A 21,984-nucleotide genomic window follows, 5' to 3' on the forward strand; every position below is an offset into this window, starting at 1 on the left:
AGAGGTAGCCAGTGGCCACATCCCGTAAGTCTTTATGAGTCATGCAATAGGCTTTGGATTTTGTTTCTATGTTTATGAGAAGCCAGTGCAGGGTTTTAAGGAAAGGAGTGAAATGATCTGATTCACATTTTCAAAAGGCCCCTGGCAGCTTCATGGAGAAAACCATGAAAGGGGGAGGAGAGGCAGGGAGAAAGAGGGAGACTTAGACTCAGCAGTTGTCCATGTGCCTGTTTATCATCCTACCCAAAGCTCACATTTGAGAGTCCAAAGGGATTATGGAAATATTTAGGAGAGGATTCCAGCAGGGTGAAGTTTAATGGCTGCTATCACTTTTTGCCCATAATAAATGTAAATATTCACCGTCAGTAAGACTTTTGTTGGTGGAAATTTCTCTTGAAATTACGGAAAATGGAGAGGGCCCAGCACTGTGGAGCAGAACAGGACAAGAGTGTACAAAAATTGAGTGAGAGACTCAGGAATCCAACAGGAAAGTTAGAAAAAGGGAGTAATGATGGTGAAAAGGGTTAGCACACTGGGGTCTTATGAGGAGCACAATTTTGTTATCTGAATCTGGTTTTCTGCCTAATATGCTAAGCCTTGGTACTGTCAGATGCTGAATACACATGGGGTAGATGGTATAAGATGGCAGCCTCAGTTCAGTGTTTATTACTGATTCTTCTTCAGCATGGTAAGAATAAATGACAGAAATCAGTGTTCTCATCCTTGATTCCCCTCTATCAAGCTTCCCTGTGTTCAGTTTTCTATGAAGACACAAAGAACTCAGATGTTTTTTGTGATAATAAAAAGAACCAACAGCCCCCTTTGTTATCCAAAGTTGTGAGAGTGATATTCCAATGCATATTTCATCTTGACACTCTTCTGCCATGTGGCTGCACTTCCTAGGAAGAGACTGCAGCTCTAGCAATGATTAATCAGTGACTGACTTCACCCCGTAATTGGAAATAGAGCACAAGTCCAAGAATGATAATACAGCTTCAAAGCTCTTTGTTTGTGAAAAATGTCTCATCATGATTTGAAAAATCTGCTTGTTTTCATATAAACCTCTGAGGTAGGTTATTGTCACTGCTATTCTAATGATGAGACTGTGGAGCTTGGATAATTCCTACAAGGTCATATCAGAAGTTATGAGCTTAGAATGAAAATTCAAAGTCCTTGTTTCACCAGATTATTGCCCTTCAAGTCACATAATTATGGTGACAAATGGGATAACCAGGGATAATGTGTTAAAAAGTGAGATAGGCATATAAGTTTGTTATTGTAAAAATCTGGAAGACAAAAGGGGTCATTATTCATGCAAAAAACGTAGTCTGTGCCATGCTTTTAAGCCACTACCGACAATTAAAGTAATACATTTGCTTGTTTTTGTTGTCATTTGTGCTGTGTCTATTACCTGAATACTTTCTTTGCGTTTAGGTTTATCAAGTGATTCCATGTTGGTGCCTGTCAATGGTAGAAACCAGCAAAGTACAGCTTGATGTTCCCTCGAGCAGCATGATGCTTCTGTATTTCATACTCAGAAGGCAAATGACGAATAGATAGTTAACCAGGTAAGATAGGATCAAAATGCAGTGGAGGTTTTAACAATCTCATTCTGCCTTTCCTTTTTAGAATCTTATGAGATATATTGCTCTATTGAGAGAGAAGGACATGGGGGGCGAGAGCAAGAGAGAGTAGTTTATTATCTGACTCGATTTCCTGATGCAGTGGTTAACAAAAGGGGGTCTTCATATATTAGGTATGTGAAACATAGATGAAGCTTAAGGTAGTGTCAGAAGAAAGGTTTGGGCTTTGTGAAACAGAGAAGGAAGTTATTTTACGTGGATCTGCTGCAGAAGATTGAAAAGGAGGATCCTCATTGTTCCTTTCCAATTGCCATTCTATCCAGGAGGGATGGAAGTGAACAAAGGCAAGCAGAGTGGTGATAGCCTTATTACAACACAGACTGAAGAGACAGCTTCTGAAGGCAGACAGTAACACAGCTTGTGAAGAGACATGGGTGGGACTAACCATAGTAGAGTAACAGTCCTTTGAATGCTACTTGTGGGAGAATTGGGAAATATTTCTCACCTCTGTATGTCAAGAGTAAGAACAATTGTAAGAATGATTGCATAGGAAACATGAAAAAAGGCTGAGGAATCCTGTGTCAAGTCAAGAAGGTGTAAGGAAAATTTTCTAGCTGGCTCCCCTCTCCTTCAGGAGAAAATAATCTATGAGACTATTTAAGTAGAGGAGCTCACTTTTTCTGATTTTTTTTTCTGCACATCTGGATAATTAATCACTATATTTTTGGAGAGGGAGAGAAAACCAACTGGGCTAGGACTCCTCCTTTGTTTCCCATGGTACCTTGTATCACCCACATGATTGTGCTTATAACATTGTAATGGTCTATGTTCTCATCTATACCCCCACAGGTACAGGATCTATGAGGCAGGGATCTTGTCTGGCTTGTCAGTGTAGCATCTCCAGCGCCTGGTGCAGTGTGCTTGATACTTAGTACACCAAATGGGGTTAGTTGTCCAAAGGAATGAATGGTGGATCAAGGAAAGGGAGTGTATAGATAGGAGGAAAAGTCAGATAAAGTCAATTTATGGTTCCTAAATCTAATCTTATTTGTACTTTTTAAAGAAGCTTGTAGTATATAATTTAGCATGTGAGCTCTGGGCCCAGACTGCTTTGGTTCCAAATCCAGTTCCACCATCTCCAGGCTGTGTCATCACAGGAGTTCCTTAACTTTATCTGTGAGTGGGGACAATGATGCCCACTTATATTAGGGACTGAGTTTGGCTGTATGTATAGAAAACCCAAATAAGAGTAGTTCAAGTAGGATAAGGGTTTATCTTTTAATTCCTAATGAGAAGTCAGTTGGAAGAAAGGTAGTCCAGGGCTATGAAGGCATGACCCAGGCTCTCTTCGCCCCTTTGTTCAGGCATCCCTGGAGTCCCTCTTTTCTAATGGTCACCTGGTGGCTGCTAGGGCTCCAGCTATCACATTCACTCTGCAGGCAGGAAGAAAAAGAGCCAAAGCAAACTCCACATGCTAGTGAATTTGCTTTCTTTCAAGGAGATTTCTCAGGAATCTCAACCAAAAACTCCCATTGATATCTCATTGGCCAAAACTGTATCACATGAATCCCCCATCTGAATAAGAGTCTGGGAAATGTGTTTTCTTTCTTTTAGCTGGAAATATTGCTAACCCCACGATAAAAAACAGATTATTTGGTAAGGAAGAAGTGAAAGATGAAAATTGGTTAGGCAACTAACAATATTGGAGAAGGTGAAGACACACAGTCGTTACTCAGCAAATGTGGCTGTCTCACATTTAAATTAGACTTGTGATTTTCATTGAGAATGTATATAAGTATACAGAAATGGTGGCCATATAGACTTGAACATTGGGCTTAAGCATGTCCCTTTTGGGGAGTGTCACAGCCTATGGGTAAGGATTAATGCTGACATGGAATTTATTGTAGACCTGGATCTTAAGTATATTCATTTAACCCTTAGCCACAATTCTGAAGAATAGGTATAGCTGTTATTTTCACTTTGTGGATGAAGAAATTGGTTCAGTAGGGTGCTTGAGTGCTACAACCATCAATTGGTAGAGGTAGGTAAGATCTGAATTCAGACAGTCTGCCTTCAGAGTCTAAACTCTTAATCCAATATAAGTGAGAGAACATTTTCCAATAAAAGTGAATTAAGAAAAATAACTTCTAAAGATTTTCCAGTTCCCTGGATGGAGTACGTTAACTATAGAATCTTACAGATTCATTTAAACTTGTTGTGTCTCTGTGATACCATGTTCAAAATAAGAAGAATAAATAGCAGATGGTGATATCTGTTAGAATATAAACCCAATAAGGGAAAGAACTGCCATTTTTTTCTGGCTACAAGAAGTGCCTAATTTAGTGTTTCAAATATTATGAGAGTACTTGGCAAATCACATTTGTTAGTAAAGCCTACAGTTTGACATTCCCAGCTACCAAGTCTCACCACATAAATATGCTGCAATTTAAGGGCTTCCTATACAGATGGAACTAAAATTCTCATCTTTAGTCAAAATGAGACTATGCTATTTATAAAAGTATTTAAAGCCAAATGATCACCAACCAAGCAGCTTGAAATTATCTAAGATGAAGCAATATAATCAGACTGCATGCATATATGCATACACACATAGACATATATATGCATGTTTTATGTATATATTATAAGGATTCATGCTTACGGAAGAAAAAAAGCCTGATCACTCTTAGAACATCTGTTGGAAGATGTGAACATTATCCAGGCATCGTTCAAGGAAGACACAGATGGTAGATACTGACTGATTATGAAGAAGTGCACGTTATCTCCATAAGGTCAGGCAAAACAAGCTTTGAGCCATTTTAGCGTTAGGATGAAGGCAATTCAAATGCAAATATGAGAGGGGAGGAGGAGGTAGCAAATCACTGCAGCTGGACTAGCCAGTGACCAAATAACGATCAGTATTAACTGATTGGAAAGGCAGGAGAGGATGGAGGCACTTATCTTGTTTTAGCTTTCTCTTGCCAACCTGCAACGGATTAGCGGCGAGGTGGGTGGTATCTATAACTGCTTCTGATTGGCTGCATTCCCGTCCCATGGAAGGAGAAGAAAGGAGAATCAGCAGGTAGGTTTATAGTTCCAGAAGCTCGAGACTGGATAATATTTCTGCTATAATTAACCCCATGGGGGCTGCTTTTACTTTTTCTCCCCTTCTTTGTGTTTTGTTAGTTTATGGCAAAACCGTTGACCTTTCACACTGCCCTCAAAGGAGCCCTTCTGCCAAGGTTCGTGGCTACATCTTTCAACCACACACACTCAGGAATCAGTAAGTATTTTCATGCCTAGCTTGCATCTTTTCCCCTGAGCCTTGTTGCTGTAGTAGTTGCTTTTTTTTTTTATGTTTGGACAAACTGTCATAAAAGTGGCCATGTGGGACGCCTGAAGGCTTCCCATCCTGCTCGAGCCCTCGGTGGCACGTGTCGGCTGGTCCATCACCTGCAATTGTTTTACGAGTAGTCAGGGGCTTATTTGCTGCTCTTGGGGTGGGGACAACCCCATAAGGAAAAAAAAAATACTCCATGAAGAATATCACCTCTTGTAACCTATTACTAATGTTATTGTTGAAATTATTAGAGCAACAATCTCAGCTGCACAAAATCAGGGAAGAATAGGAACTTAGCTGCCTTTGATTTTGGTAGAGGAGAAAAGTTTTTCATTTTGTTATCTTGTCATTGCTTTGTAGTTTTTGAAAATATGTGCAATTTCCATGTAAATGTGTATTTCCCTAAGGCTAGCAGAGATGAATGAGTAAAAAGAGGACAGTGATGCCTATTTATTTCTTTCTTTTAATAGGAGTTTTACCTTTTATGTTTCATTAAAACTTTGTATGAGATATTCTCTGAGGTTTGAAATTTTAAAAACATCTACTTTCAAAACTCTTTATAAAAATTTATTTTCACAACATTAGGATTTTTGAGTAAGATATAGAAATAAGATACAAATATTAAATAAGGTAGTCAAATCTGATTTTCTGATTATTAAAAGCAAGCAGCTATTTACATATTTTGGGGGCATTCCAGTTCTTATTATCTGTTTTCTCTTTAGAAACACCTGTATCTTATGAATTTGGATGGTACTAATTAGTAATTTGTCATAGTTTTGGCTATGTAAAATTTTCCTAGCCAGCCCTTTAATCAATGACAGAGTAAATAGGTTGGAAAAAGCAAGATTGTAGAAAGAATGTTTCAAAGAATAATGAGAACACACTACTTTTAACTATTTACTCATTCTCTACCCAGAAATATTTTGGAAGCACATTTACATTCAAACAACCCAACAGTTACCAGGTTTTCTACTTTACCTGCTAGCACTTCATTCAACAAACATGCATAGAAAAATCTATCTTTTCCCAGGAACCGTGCTAGGTACTAGAGATATCAGAATGAACCAGATAGCTCTCTGCCTTCAGAGAGCTCCAAGTCTAGTGACACAATAGGACATAACTAAATCACAATAAAGGTAGTTAATATTCTTATACATGTATGAACAAAATGTTGTGTAGGTCATTCTCTGTAGGTGTCAAAACAGGCTGAAGGATTTACTCAGGAGGTGACATTTAAGTTGGGTTTTGGGGAGGAGTAAGGGGTTTAAGGTAATGAAGTAAGCATAGGGCAGAAGGAATTGGGAAGTCAGAATGCCAGAGTTGCGACATGGCTTGTGTGTGTCTGGATGTGGTGTGCCTGGAGTGTCTGGTATTGTCCTTGTATGAGGTAACCTAGGCTGCATGTGGATGTGACAAGGGTGTTAGTGATGGTGCAAGGGCAAGGGTCCTTGGGTCCATGTTCTCTCTCTTCTGCCATCAGGGCACTGTGGGGATGAGTTTGAGAAGCACTAGGGTAATGGGGAAAACCCTAGACTTCATTATTTTTCAACCTTTCTGAGCTACATTTTATACAAAATGATGCAATAATCCTACCTTGCAGGACTAATGGGAAAATTAATTTAGGAAAAACATAAAAATTGCCTATCAACCTACTGGATACTTAGTCATCTCAGGTACTTTCTTTTCTCTCTTAAAATGCTGTTTACAGGAATCCTCCATGATTTTTTTTGTAAATGAATAAACCCTCTATTTGAATATTTGTTTTTTGTTTCATAAATATGAGTTATAACCTCAATTACCTATATAATCGTATGAATCTTCCAAAACTTTTGGACATAGAAACATGAGTAGAAAATCTGAAAGTTAGATGATTTGTGTCTTTAGGCTGAATCAGATCTGTCATTCTGATGCACACCGAATATAAACTCCCATAAATGTTTTACAAAATTTCTTCCTCTCAGTATTTTTTCTCAAGAGGTAGACATAATAACACCTTTCCTCTCTAGTTCCTGTGGAGATCTTTGAATAATAAATTAAATAATGTGTGCAAAAGTAATTTAAGAAGTTCCATACCAAAGTACCAATAATAATATATTACAAAATCCTTAATCAGGTAAATGTGGGTTATTTTTTATTCTAAATGCCTTAATGCATTTCAGTAATCTGTTGTTAGGATAGAAATCTCTGAATAAAAATGCAAATACCTAAAAGCTTTGACAATTTTCTTAAACCTAAATACTCAATTCCAAACTTAGTTTAGAGATTTTTTTCATTGTTTTTTATGGTTATGCTATGTAGTAGAACTAGAATAAGACTTTTCATATTTGTTTTATTAAATCCCAGAACTCTTGGTATGTTGGCCAAGATTCATTGGTCAGTCCTATAGTAGTGCATCTTATAACAGCTATTTTCAAAATAATCCTAAGTTTTTAGAGAACAATGTTAATCATTTATCATCATACTTATGGGCTACTTTCTGATCTGTAATCCCTTAACCTAATAATGATTATTGAAAGTTCACAGTACTAAGATGATGCTTTCCTTGATGCTACACTTTTACATGGGCTTTTTTATCAGTTATTCTACCTCACTTGGTTTCATGAGCAGCTGTTTTTTTTTTCTTTCCTTCCTTCTTTCCTTCCGTCCGTCCGTCCGTCCTTCCTTCCTTCCTTCTTTCCTTCCTTCCTTCCTCCCTTCCTGCCTTCCTTCTTCCCCTCTCCCTTTCCCTCTCCCTCTCCCTCTCTTTCAGACAGTCTCTTTCTGTCACCAAGGCTGGAGTGTAGAGGCATGATCATAGCTCACTTCAGCCTCAATCTCCTGGGCTCAGGCAATCCTCCTGCCTCAACCTCTTGAGTAGCTGGAACTACAGGCATGTGCCACCACATCCAGCTAATTATTTTATTTTTTGTAGAGATGAGATCACTTTGTTGTCCAGGCTGGTCTCCAACTCTTGGGCTCAAGCGATTCTCCTGCCTCGGCCTCTCAAAGTGCTGGGATTACAGGCGTGAGCCACTGTGCCTGGCTTTGATGTTTTCTTTCTACTTGTGGTTTTAGTGATGATTGCTTTGTCTTTGATTGATGCAATGCATAGGTCTGCTAGTCTCATGCTTGTGTTATTGTGAATTAGGTCATAATGATTATTGGCTTGACCAGTGTGTTTTAGGATGTAAACAATAGTTATGTCTAGTGATCAGTTTGTAGATGTTGTAGTCACCCAGGTTTACAATTGACAGCAATGTGAACAGCTCATGTGAATAATTCTCTTTTACTTTCTTATGTGATACGCAGTCTTTTAGTCATGATGTGCAGAAGACATTGTTTTGTTTTTTTGAGACGGAGTCTTGCTCTGTTGCCCAGGCTGGAGTGCAGTGGTGTGATCTCAGCTCACTGCAACCTCTGCCTCCCGGGTTCAAGTGATTCTCCTGCCTCAGCCTCCCGAGTAGCTGGAACTACAGGCAAGTGTCACCACACCCAGCTAATTTTTGTATTTTTGGTATAGATGGGGATGTTGGCCAGCCTGCTCTTGAACTCCTGACCTCAGGTGATCCACCCACCTTGGCCTCCCAAAGTGCTAGAATTACAGGTGTGAGCCATTGCGCCAGGCCCAGAAGACATATTTCTATTATTACATGACAGCAGTACCTTTTGAATTTGCTTGACACTTTTATAATGACAAACAGTAAAATAGTCTCATAAGTTTATGTACTGCTTTAATTTCATTGTTTTAACTGAGAGGTTTTAACATTGTCTTCACAAGAAAACAAAATGTTTTCTGATGAAGTGCTAACATTAGTATGAACAGTCATTGTTTTTATAAAAGGAGTTTAGTGACAGACCTGAGGCACCTAATACATTAGGCATTATTTTGTTGTGAAATAAGAGAAAATATGAGAAAATACCTCAATAATTTATATGTAATATATTTGTTTTATGATTCCCCTCTGAGATGTCTTATAATTTAGCCTTTGTGGTAGCTAAAAAATGTTAGAGTAAAACAAGATCATATGAGAATATTTACCTAAGGCAACACATTATTTTAAAATGATCAATGTTCATGTAAACATTGTAATGCTAAAATAAGAAAAATCTCCTTGCTATGCTGATGATCTTAAAATGTTAGGTACAAATCATTATTAATCATTGTTAGGTCCTCATTAAATCATGGCTTTAGCCTACATATTGACACTTATGTTCTAAAACAAAAAAAAATGTTATTTTAAGGGATTCTATTCTGTCTCCACATGAATGTGGTAAAATTTCCTAGGAAGAAAATGAAAATTTATTTCTTGGGTTCTTGCTGGAGAATGGATGAATGACTATTTCCTGAATATTTATTAGGGGTCCAATCTTCCAGGCATGGAAGAAGTAGCAGTAAAGCAACAGAGAAAGTTGCTGCTTTCATAAACTTATGTTCTGTAGCCTAGAATGGTCTACTGTGTAACACTTGCCAAGATCCCAGTTGATAAGATGTTTGAACTCTAGTGAGGATCAGCTGTTTTCCCAAGGGGAAACTAACTGTATTGGTCTGTTTTCATGCTGCTGATAAAGACATACCTGAGACTGTGCAATTTACAAAAGAAAGAGGTTTAATGGACTTACAGTTCCATGTGGCTGGGGAGGCCTCACAATCATGGTGGAAGGCAAGGAGAAGCAAGTCATGTCTTACTTGGATAGCAGCAGGCAAAGAGAGAGCTTGTGCAGAGAAACTCCCATTTTTAAATCCATCAGGTCTTGTGAGACCCATTCACTATCACAAGAACAGCACAGGAAAGACCCGCCCCCATGATTCAATCATCTCCCACTTGGTCCCTCCCACAACATGTTGGAATTATGGGAGCTACAAGATGAGATGTGGGTGAGGAAACAGAGTCAAACCATATCACTAACCAATGGTTGATTTCAGATTCCTGTATTTTATTAAGATAAAAATTTCATTTAGAATTAGATCATGGCCATACAGTTGAGATAGGAAGGTTGTATAAGTCTACATGGAATGAGGGATACTCATCAAACTCTAGATGGTCTGTCTTCATCAGTCGTTCTTAAACTTCAGAATATATGCAATAAACCTTTGGAACTTGTCAAATACATATTCCAGTCCCTACTTGGAGAAATGCAGATTCTTTAGCTTTAGAGCATTGCTTAGGAATCTGCACTTCTAATAAGCAACAAGTGGTTCTTGTTATAATTAATATAATTTCCTTAAGATTTATATATTAACTCTATCGTATATTTTTAAGAGAGGCATATGAACATATCTAAATGGATATATATAAATATGTGCGTATATGTCATATATATGTGTGTATATATCCCATATATATATATAAATAAATATATATACAGGCACATACACACACACACATATATAGATTCAGGGATACAGGTGTATATCTATATCTCTATCTATATGTAGATTTAGGGGGTACATGTGCAGGTTGTTACATGGATGTATTGTATAACGGTGAGATTAGGGCTTCTAGAATACCCAAATAGTGAACATTGTACCCAATAGGTAATTTTTTAACCCTCACCCCTCTTCTACCCTCCCCACTTTTGGAGTCCCCAGTGTCTATTTTTTCCATTTTTATGTCAAGGTGTACCCATTGTTTACCTCCCATTTATAAGTGGGAATAAGTGGTATTTGATTTTTCTGTTTTTGAGTTATTTCACTTAGGAGAATGGCCTCCAGCTCTATCCATGTTGCTGCAAAGGACATGATTTTATTGTTTTTATGGTTGTATATTATTCTGTAATGTATATATACCACATTTTCTTCATCCAATCCACCGTTGTTGGACACTTAGGTTGATTCCATAACTTTGTGGTTGTAAATAGCACTGGAATAAACATACAAATAAAGGTGTCTTTTGTATATAATGATTTCTTTTGGGTAAATGCTCAGCAGCAGGATTACTGGGTCAAATGGCAGTTCTATTTTAGTTCTTTGAGAAATATGAATGTTTTTCATGAGGTTGTGATAATTTACATTGCCATCAACAGTGTATAAGCATTCCCTTTTCTCCACAAGCATGCTAACATCTATTGCTTTTTGTTTAGTAATAGCCATTCTGATTGGTGTAAGATGATATCACATTGTGGCTTAATTTGCATAATTTGCATGATGATTAGTGACATTGAACATTTTTTCATGTTTGGCAACTCATATGTCTTCTTTTGAGAAATGTCTGTTCATGTCTTTTGTCCACTTTTTAATGAGTTTGTTTGCTTCTGTTTAATTATTTGAGTTTCTTGTAGATTCTGGATATTAGTCCTTTGTCAGAGGCATGATTTGCAATTATTTTCTCTCATTCTGTAGATTGTCTGTTCACTCTATTGACAATTTCTTTTGCTGTGCAGAAGCTTTTTAATTTAATTAAGTTCCATTTGTCTATTTTTGTTTTTGTGGCATTTGCTTTTGGGGTCTTCATCATAAAGTCTTTGCCTAGGCCAATGTTTAGAAGAGTTTGTCTAGACTTTCTTCTAGGATTTCTATAGTTTCAGGTCTTATGTTTAAGTTTTTAATCCATATTGAGTTTATTTTTGTATATGGTAAGAGATAAGGGTCTATTTTCATTCTTCTGCCTATGACTAACCAATTTTCCCAGCACCATTTGTTGAATAGAGTGTCCTTTCCTCATTGTCTATTCTTATCAATTTTGATAAAATTCAGCTGGTTATAGGTATGTGGCTTTATTTCTGGGTTCTTTATTCTGTTCCATTGTTCTATGTGTCTATTTTTGTACCAGTCCTATGCTGTTTTAGTTACTCTAGCCTTGTAGTATAGTTTGAAGTCAGGTAATATGATACGTCCAGCTTTGTTCTTTTTGCTTAGGATTGCTCTGGCAATTTGGGCTCTTTTTTGGTTGCATATGAACTTTAGGTTTTTTTTCTAATTCTGTGAAGAATAACACTGATAATTTGATAGACTTGTGTTGAATCTGTAAATTGCTCTGAGCAGTATGATTATCTTAACAACATTGATTCTTCCAGTTCATGAGAATGGGATATTTTTCCATTTGTTTATGTCATCTGTATTTCTTTTATCAGTGTCTTGTAGCTCTTTTTGTGAGATCTTTCACCTCCTTGGTTAAATGTAATCCTAGGTATTTTATTTTATTGGTGGCTATTGTAAATGGAAGTGAGTTCTTGATTTGGTTCTTATCTTGAATGTTTTTGGTGTATAGAAATGCTACTAAATTTTGGATGTTGATTTTGTGTCCTGAAACTTTCCTGAAGTTGTTTACTAAGTCTGGCAGTCTTTTGTAGGAGTCTTTACAGTTTCCTATGTATGAAAGTATGTCATCAGTAAACAAAGATAATTTGATTTCTTCTTTTCCTATTTGGATGGCTTTTATTTCTTTCTCTTGCCTGATTGCTCTGACTGGGACTTCCAGTGCTATGTTGAATTGGAACAAGATTTTCTTGCTTAGTTCCAATTCTTAGGAGCAATGCTTTCAGTTTTTCCCCACTCAGTATAATATTGGCTATGGGTTTGTCATAGACGGCTCTTACTATTTTGAGTATGTTCTTTCAATGCCTAGTTTGTTAAAGGTTTTTTTTTTAATCATGAAGGGATATTCGATATTATTAAATACTTTCTCTGTATCTATTGAGATGGTCATATGGTTTGTGTTTTTAATTCTGTTTATATGGTGAACACATTATTGATTTGTGAATGTTGAACAATCATTGCATTCCTGGAATAAAACCCAGTTTTTTTGACAGAGTCTTGCTCTGTTGCCCAGGCTAGAGTGCAGTGATGCGATCTTGGCTCAGTTCAAGCTCCATCTCCTGGGTTCACGCCATTCTCCTGCTTCAGCCTCCTGAGTAGCTGGGACTACAGGTGCCCACCACCACGCCTGGCTAATTTTTTTGTATTTTTAGTAGAGACAGGGTTTCACCATGTTGGCCAGGAAGGTCTTGATCTCCTGACCTCGTGATCCACCCGCCTTGGCCTCCCAAAGTGCTGGGATTACAGGCGTGAGCCACTGTGCTTGGTCCTTTGCTGAGGATTTTTGCTCTATGTTTATGATGGATATTGGCCTATAGTTTTCTTTTTTTGCTTTTTTACCTGAGTTTGGTATCAGGGTGATATCAGTTTCATATGATGAATTAGGAAGAGATATTAGCCTTCTTTGTATGTCTGGTAAAATTTGGCTATGAATCTGTCTTGTCTGAGCTTTTTTTTCGTTGGAAGATTTTTGATTACTGATTCAATTTTATTACTTGTTACTGGTCTGTTCAGGGTTTCTGTTTCTTCCCGGTTCAATCTTCGGAAATTATATGTTTTCAGGAACTTAACCATTTCCTCTAGGTTTTCTAGTTTGTGTACATAGAGATGTTTATAGTAATCTCCGATGGTCTTTTGTTTTTCTGTGATATCAGTGGTAATGTCACCTTTATCATTTCTGATTGTGCTCATTTGAATCTTCACTTTTTCTTGTTCAAATTAGCTAGTGGTATGTCAATTTTGTTTATCTTTTCAAAGAACCAACTTATTGTTTCATTGATCCTTTTATCATTTTTTGGATCTTACTCTCACACTAAATGGGATATTTTTATTTAACTGAAAAAAATCTATCCTCAAGAATTGATATTGACTTTAAGAAATGGGCCAAACTCAATTCCATGTAAGAAGCTTCTTACATATGAGACTGACAGCACAGATAAAGTGGTGCTGTCACCTCTAGCCCTTGCCTATTTCATAGTAACCATACAAAAGAGGCTATGGGCATGTGTATATATGTTGTCAAAAAAATTAGATTACATTTAGACAAATGTAAAATTTTCATCTCCAAATTTGTCTCAGTACATATCCCTTCCCCTCCCTGACTCCCCTTTTACACTTCCATACACTAAATCCTGCACATTCACTGAATTCTTACTAGATTTTTTTTAGATGAAGATTATAAACTATTGTTAGTTGATTTTTCTAATGCTAGCTTCTAGAAAATGAAAATCAGCATGAAGAATGTTTACCTCCCATAATTGCTCATTTAAAAAGACTAAGTTAATAAAGCATTTTTTGATATCTAAAAATACATTTCCATTGTGCAATATGATAGCCTTAATGAGAACCTCAAGGTATCATGAAATTCAAGGCCTCTTGATAGTAATGTATTTACTGAATATAAGCTGCAATCCTGTTGCCTAGAGAGAGACAAAACATTTTACTTACTGTACTTACAATGGCTGTAGCATCATTTTATTTCCTCTATGATAAACCCTCAGAGAAAGTAAAAGCTGTCAGAATATGCCCAGAGGCAGCATAGTCTTTAGACATCTGGTTAATAAAAAGATCTCTAGTTAAGAGCACACAACCCAGAGCCAGTACTTATTGCACGAGGACAACAGAAATTATCCCCAAGAGGAACGACCATCAAATAGTTCATCAACTTGTATATGTACTTTGTCAAGCTTACAGTCTTAAGAAATGTTGGTCTCAAATAGTGTAGTCCTAAGGACTATATTAAAGGAGTATAAATAATTGTGGCTGAAATTTATGACCCATTTTTTTCTCTCCATTTGACGTTCCATGAAAGACATTTATTACTGATTAGATAGCAAATTATTTCTGGAAGATTGTTAGGGTTGGCTTTTATCAGCCTGAGTAGTTAGAACAACCACAACTTTTCAATCAAAAACTATTTTTGTGCTTATGTATCTCCAATTGTGTTGTGTACAAAGATTTGTAACATACGGTCTCAGCCCTTTAGGGAACTGGAAAGGTAAGGCACCAGTCCATAAAAGTGTTACTAATTTGTAAAAAAAAAAAAAATAGTACAAGTACAAGCAATATATTCAACAAAGGCAGTGCAGGAAGTGCCAAGGAGATTATTTAGACAATGAATGCTGAACGTATAGGATGGAGAAATTACCGTGGATAGGAGCAATCAGAGAGGGCATTGTTGAAAAAGGGGAACCTCAGCTGGCTGTGATTTTATACCAGTGAGGAAGAGTTAGGATGTTTCATACAAGCAAATAGTATGTGCTACATTAGAGATAGAGAAAGGTAGAAATTTAGGGAATAGCTCTGACTGGCTTATAGAGCAGTATTTGGTAACTGTAGAGCAGCGGTCCTTGACATTTTTGGCACCAGGGACTGGTTTTGTGAAAGACAATTTTCCACAGATGTGGTAGGGGGATGGTTTCAGAATGATTCAAGTGCATTACATTTATTGTGCACTTTATTTCTATTATTATTACATGGGAATATATAATGAAATAATTATAGAACTCACCATAATGTAGAATCAGTGGGAGCCCTGAGCCTGTTTTCCTGCAACTAGATGGTCCCATCTGGGGTTGATGAGGGACAGTGACAGATCATCAGGCATTAGATTCTCATAATGAGAGCAAAACCTAGAACCTTTGCGTACACAGTTCACAATACAGTTTGCGCTCCTATGAGAATCTAATGCCACTGCTGATCTGACAGGATGTGGAGCTCATGTGGTAATGAGAGTGATGAGGAGTGGCTGTAAACACAGATAAAGCTTTGCTCACTTGCTCACCGCACTCCTCCTGCTGTGCGGCCCAGTTCCTAACAGGCCACCAACCAGTACCAGTCCATGGCTGGGGGCTTGGGGATCCCTGCTGTAGATTGGTTCTGAAAGACCATGTTGAAAAGATATATTGGTGCCAGAGTATGATATATCCTTTAAAAGCTGGCTAAGAAGCTTGAGTTCCGTGCTATAGGTGATGGAGAACAATCATTCAGGAGGAAAGAAACAGTTTAGAAAGAATCTAATAGTAACATACAGGAAGGACTAGACCAGTGGTCCTCAAAGTGTGGTCCCCAGGTTGTTCGGTGTCCTCAAGACTTGTTTTTGGAGTCCCTGAAGTCAAAACTATTTTTATAATAATACTAAGATGTTATTTACTTTTTACGCTGTATTGGCATTTGTGCTGAAGATACAATATGGTGGGTAAAACTGCTAACATCTTTGCATGAATCAAGTCACTGGCACAAAGCAGTGGAAGCAGTCTTGAGATTCTTCATCATCACACACTTGCAGTAAAAAAAGTACAATTTCCTTACAAATGTTCTTGATGAAGTGGTAAATATGATTTATTAAATCTCAACCCTTGAGAACACATCTTTTCAATGTTAATTGTGACAAAATGACAATGTGAGCATAAAGCACTCTGCTGCATACTGACATATGATGGTTTTCTTAAGAAAATGCACTTATGTGGCTGGGCGCGGTGGCTCACGCCTGTAATCCCAGCACTTTGGGAGGCAGAGGAGGGCGGATCACGAGGTCAGGAGATCGAGACCATCCTGGCTAACATGGTGAAACCCCGTCTCTACTAAAAATACAAAAAAAATTAGCTGGGCGTGGTGGCGGGCACCTGTAGTCCTAGCTACTCGGGAGGCTGAGGCAGGAGAATGGCATGAACCCGGGAGGTGGAGCTTGCAGTGAGCCGTGATCGCTCCACTGCACTCCAGGCTGGGTGACAGAGCGAGACTCTGTCTCAAAAAAAAAAAGAAAAAGAAAATGCACTTATTTTGAGATTATTTGACCTAGGCTCCCCCACTTTTAAAACTGGAATGCCATTTTTACTTGAGAGACAGGAAACCTATGGTCATTCAGATTAGGTATTTGGGAGACCTGTTCTCAGAAATAAAGTGGGTCTGTCACTTCAAGAAAAAGAACTGACAGTATTGTGGCTAATGGTTAAAATTTGACCTTTCAGGTGAAATTAGATATTTGAAAAAGTTTTGCCTGTCACTGTGAGGTTGAGGCTTCCCAATAGTTAGAGACGTTTCTAAAGAGCTTAGCAGTGATAGTAACAATGAGATTTTTTTTGAGAATGCAATTTGTCAACATTTGGAAGGTGTGTATAACTCATTGAAATAATACTTTATAAATCACCAATGCATAATGTTTACAAAATAATGCGTGTATAAAAATATGCATTCAAAGTTCAAGACAAACCAATGAAATGTAATGTGTCCATCTTAAAAAATTCACTGATACAGTCTCAGATTCTGCATTGCAACTAACCTTCAGGAAACTACTACTTGTTGAGCTTTGCTGAGAGTATTCAGGAAAAGTGCAGTAAGTCTTTACTTAACATCGAGTAGCTGGGATTACAGGCATAGCCACCACACTAGGCTAATTGATAAGTTCTTGGAAACTGTGACTTTAAGCAAAATGATGTATAATAAAAACAATTTTACCACAGGCTAATTAATAAAAACAATAGTTAAGACCCTGCAGCACATTTCTAGTCACAAAAATAGCATCAGATTTCTAAATAAAGACCCCAAACACTTCTACTGTTAATTGAAATAAATGTGAGCTACACATAAATTTAAGAAAGATGAATAAAAAGTAAGATAATTATTTACCCATTTTTGGTGAATCAGTGAGGGACAGTGGTTGTAGTGGTGATGGGTTAAATCAAGGGATGTTTGCAAAGTGAAAATGGTCAGGAGCACCTTCTCCTACCACATAGTTCAAAACCAAACCATGATCAGTATGGTTGGCTCGCTGAGCCTTTTGTGCTGCATATTTTATTGTTGTGCATCTGTAGGTTTATCATCTACTTTGTTAATTTTAATTTTACTATAATTTATATTGATTCATCTTCCAACCTGCTTATTCCAGTTAAGCGTGTAGGATGGCCCAGAGCCCATCTCGACAGCTCAGGGAGCAAGGTGGGACCCAACCCTGGACAGGACACCTCTTTATCACATGGCATGCACACCTGCCCCCCACCCAACACACACACATACTCAGGCATACTGGAACCGTGTAGATACACCAGTTCACCTAATGTGCACATCTTTGGGATGTGGTAGGAAACTGCAGTACTCAAAGAAAACCTGTGCAGATATGGGGAGAACGTGCAGACTACACACAGACGATGGCCTTGTCCAGGAATCAATTATTTTTTCTCGTCAACATTATAACAAAACGGGCCAGGCGTGGGACTCACACCTGTAATCCTAGCACTCTGGGAGGCCGAGGTGGGCAGATCACTTGAGGTCAGCAGTTCCAGACCAGCCTGGCCAATATGGTGAAATCCCATCTCTACGAAAAATATAAAAATTAGCCTCGTGTGGTGGCCATGCCTGTAATCCCAGCTACTCGTAGGCTGAGACATGAGAGTCACTTGAACCTGGGAGGTGGAGGTTACAGTGAGATAGCACCACTGCACTCCAGCCTGGCCAACAGAGCCAGACTCTGTCTAAAAAAAAAAAAAAATATATAACAAAACGACGTTGAGAAAACAACATTATTGGAGACCCTGCTATACCTACAATTGTCTGAAGAGGCTATTAAAAGACTCCTTGCATTTTCAACTACGAATCTGTGTGAGACTGCAGTTTTTTTATTTTTATATGCTTCAGCCAAAACAGAATATTACAGACACATTGAATGCAGAAGACTGGATACAGCTCACTTTTACCAATAGTGAATACTGCCATTCACTATTGAGATTTGCAAAAATCTAAAATGGTAAAACTCTTTTTCTTACATTTATTTTGTTTTGGAAATATTTTTAATAAAAATACGTAATTTGTGGTAATATGTGGTAGGTCTATTATTTTTTAAATAACTTTAAAATTCATTTTAAAATAAAAATTGTGTAAATTTCTCCATTTTAATTTCTAATATATCTATAGATATTACCTAAACAATAACTCCCGCCCCAAAAGTTTGTTGTGAAGGTTAAATAAATTAATACATATAAAATGTTCAGAAAATGAGGGCACATAGTGTCAAAGTTAATATAAAATATTAAGACAAATCTCTAAATGTGATGTTTTATTTTGGGAAGGAAGAATTGCAATTAAGAGCATACACATAGACCACATAGACCAGGTGATCTTTGGTATGTTCCAAGAACTAGGAAAGTTTGGGAGTTTTATTAGAAAGAGAAATGTTACTTATTTTCTTGAAAGAAAGGTCACTGCCACCAGACAAGCTTTTGGGAGCTGGCAATCTCTGATTGATGAGTGATGATGGTAGGTACAATTAGTCTTACAGTCATTGCAGGTCATTTCAGCAGCTACTAGGTAAAACTGGTCTTAAGGTTACAGCAGCCTGTCTCAGCAGCTAGGCTTGTGGAAAATTCTTCTAGCAGGTGCAGTGTGCCCTGAGGGCTTTTTCCCCCCTGGCCTCTTGACTCCAATTTAGTCGAGCATGTCAAGAAAGACCCCACTTGTATAGTCAACTTTCACAATAGTAAGTGTTTTAAATTATTATTATTTACTTTTTACTACTTGATGAGCTCTTTAAAGAGAAGTGGGTGATTTGCAGCAAAATTCTTAGGCCCTCAGATCTTTTGATGCTTATGTGTCTGTACACAGTAATGAAGGAGCAAAACAGATGCTATATCTCTCTTCTGCCTTTTATATCTCAGGGGAGCACCTCTTACTAGTAGATTATAACCTAGAACCATACTGTCAAGGGATTCTCAGAAATATGTTTCTCTGCTTGAGCCCCTGTTTCACAGAAGAGCAGGGAATAGTGCTGAGCTGCCAACAGATTATTTGAAGCACGGGAAGTATGGGGGCTAACAAAATTAAACATAGTTTAACATGTTAGTTAAAAATGAATTTGGTATTTCTTAGAGTCTTTAATATACTAATGGGCATTGTAATACTCCAAAGGAGACAAGCTTATGATTTCCAAACTTATTTGAGACAGAATAAGTTTGTCTGTGACAAACTGTTTGAAATAAGACAGTTTGTCTGTGACAAACTTATTCTAGAAAAACTAGAAGCTGACTTGCAAATAATCTCCCATCACCTGAAGTTTTTTTAGCCCCAGTCCACACTGTTCTTCATCTTTTGGTATGCCATGGGCAAATTTTAGAACAAAATAAAAAAATAAAGACTCAAATGAGAGTCAACTGGTATAATCTTAAAAAAATGTGTTTCTACAATTGTGATGTCATAATGTAGTTGATTTATGAACATTCAGAGATGATTTGTCTAATTAGTGGGTTACAGTATTAATCAGTTATCAGTATCTCTCTCATTCTTTCATTTCTTAATTGATGTACTAAATAAGGACATATTTATATTTCTGAATATGTGTGTTAGTGTATGTATATGCAGATAGATAGATAGATAGATAATGCTTACCACCAATGTACCAGGCATGGTGCTAGACATAGAAATGTAACAATGGGAAATAGAATCACCCTTGCCCTCAGGAACTGTAGAGTCAAGCCTAGTGGATCTCCTTTTCTTCATATATTGCTTATTTTGTTAATTAAAAATTTAGTGGATGAACCAGAGAAAACTCAAAATATGGCTATAAAGTAAGCATTTCTTTTAACATTTTTAAAAACAGTTTTGTTGAAAAGATTAGCTATTTTCATCAAAGAGAGGTAGAAGTCCATAGGGGAAATGATAAAAAATTATTGAATAAAATAAAAAGTTTTTTTGCTTAATTACTATGTCATTTATCTATGTTCTTTTCATTTCCTATTGTAGCTGATCTGAACTTCATTTTCTAAAGAGTCAAGCAGGTGCATTTTCAATTCTGTATTACACTAAAATTACTGTCATGGATTAGGGCATCTGTGATTGTATGATAAATTCTGTTGATGTTTGCATCAGCAAATTTAACACCTCAGCTCCAGGAATTATATTCCTTCTGTACAATATACCCAAAGTACTTTGTGTGTACATATCTGTAAATTTTATGTATCAATCTATATGATTGTTACAGACTTATTTTGTTCCCCTAAAATTTATGTGTTGAAAAGACTTCCAGTGAATGTGACTGTGTTTGAAATAAGACAGTAATTAAGGCTAAATGAGGTCGTAAGTATGGGCCTCTGATTTGATAGAATTAATGTCCTTATAAGAGGTGACAGCAGAAAGCTCATTCTCTCTCTCTGCCATGTGAAAACACAGCATGAAGGCAGTTATTTGCAATCCAGGAAGAGAGAACCCTCATGAGGAACTGAATTGACTGACACCTTGATCTTGGACTTTGCAGCCTCCAGAACCATGAGAAATCTGTTTGTTGTTTAAGCCTTTTGGGTATGTGATAGTTTGTGATAGTAGCCTGAGCTGACCAATATGTAGGCAAATGGATAAAACAAAAAAATTTACCTGTCAAGGTTGACAGCAAGGAAATATGTAATCTTGCTTTATTCTAAGAACCAATGCAAGTATATAGGGGATTATTTAGAAATAATGCACTCCCCCAAATCTCTGTAAGATAATTTTGGAGAGTGCATTATTTCCAAGGGCAATGAATTTGTGTAAGTTTTCATGTCAGTGATAATGATGTATAATAAATATCTGACAATACTGCGATAAATAAGTAGTTGGAGTTATGAAAGAGAACTTTTAAAACAATGCAGAGAAGAAACTGCAAAGAATGGTTTAATGGCATAATTACCATATATCAATTATACATCAGCTCTTACCATACAATTTATTTGAACTTTTATGGCTGTTGCCATCAAAAAGTTTCCAATGGTTTTTTTTGTCAGTGGTAATATGATTAAAATAACATATAAAGTCAGCTTCTAGTTTTTTAGGAGACTTACTAATTTGAAGCAAAAGACTTATAGCTATTCAAATTTCTTTTGTCTCTCTCCCTCTCCCCCTCTCTCTTCTTTGTTTAATCCATTGTTACGCTCAAGCACATTTTTTTTTTCCTTACAGGGTTCATTATCAGATGATAATACACCCCAAACTCAGTCTTTGGACTTCTTCTCTTCTCTATTTACACTTTGTCATCTGGTCCCATGGTTTTAAAAGTCATCTATATGAAAATATATATTCCATTCCTGATTCTCCCCAGGGTCACACTCATACACCAAACCTCTGTCTCTGCCTTGATTTCCGATGCCACAAACTGTTGTTCTTGCTCTGCACTTTCTTTTTTAGGACATTAATTCTGTCTTTATTTTACTTTATATTTTATGCACATTAAAATAGACTTTATCTTTTAAATAAGTTTTAGATTCACAGCAAAATTGGGCAGAAGTTACAGAGATTTTTCCATGCTAGCCTCTACATATGCACAGCAGTTCAATCTTTTTGACTAATAAGCCATTATCATGTCATTTTTT

General features: G+C 37.1%; 1 protein-coding gene across 1 annotated transcript in view; it reads left to right on the forward strand.

Annotated features, from left to right (window-relative positions):
- The first annotated feature begins 408 nt into the window (after positions 1 to 408).
- Positions 409 to 21,984, forward strand: part of LOC115836663 (quinone oxidoreductase-like protein 2) — a 166,707-nt gene continuing 145,131 nt past the window's right edge. The window contains 2 exon segments of the mRNA XM_030818482.1: positions 409 to 523; positions 4,770 to 4,866. Coding sequence (XP_030674342.1) covers positions 409 to 523; positions 4,770 to 4,866 — 212 coding nt within the window.

This window comes from Nomascus leucogenys, chromosome 9, assembly GCF_006542625.1.
Source record: "Nomascus leucogenys isolate Asia chromosome 9, Asia_NLE_v1, whole genome shotgun sequence".
NCBI lineage: Eukaryota > Metazoa > Chordata > Mammalia > Primates > Hylobatidae > Nomascus > Nomascus leucogenys.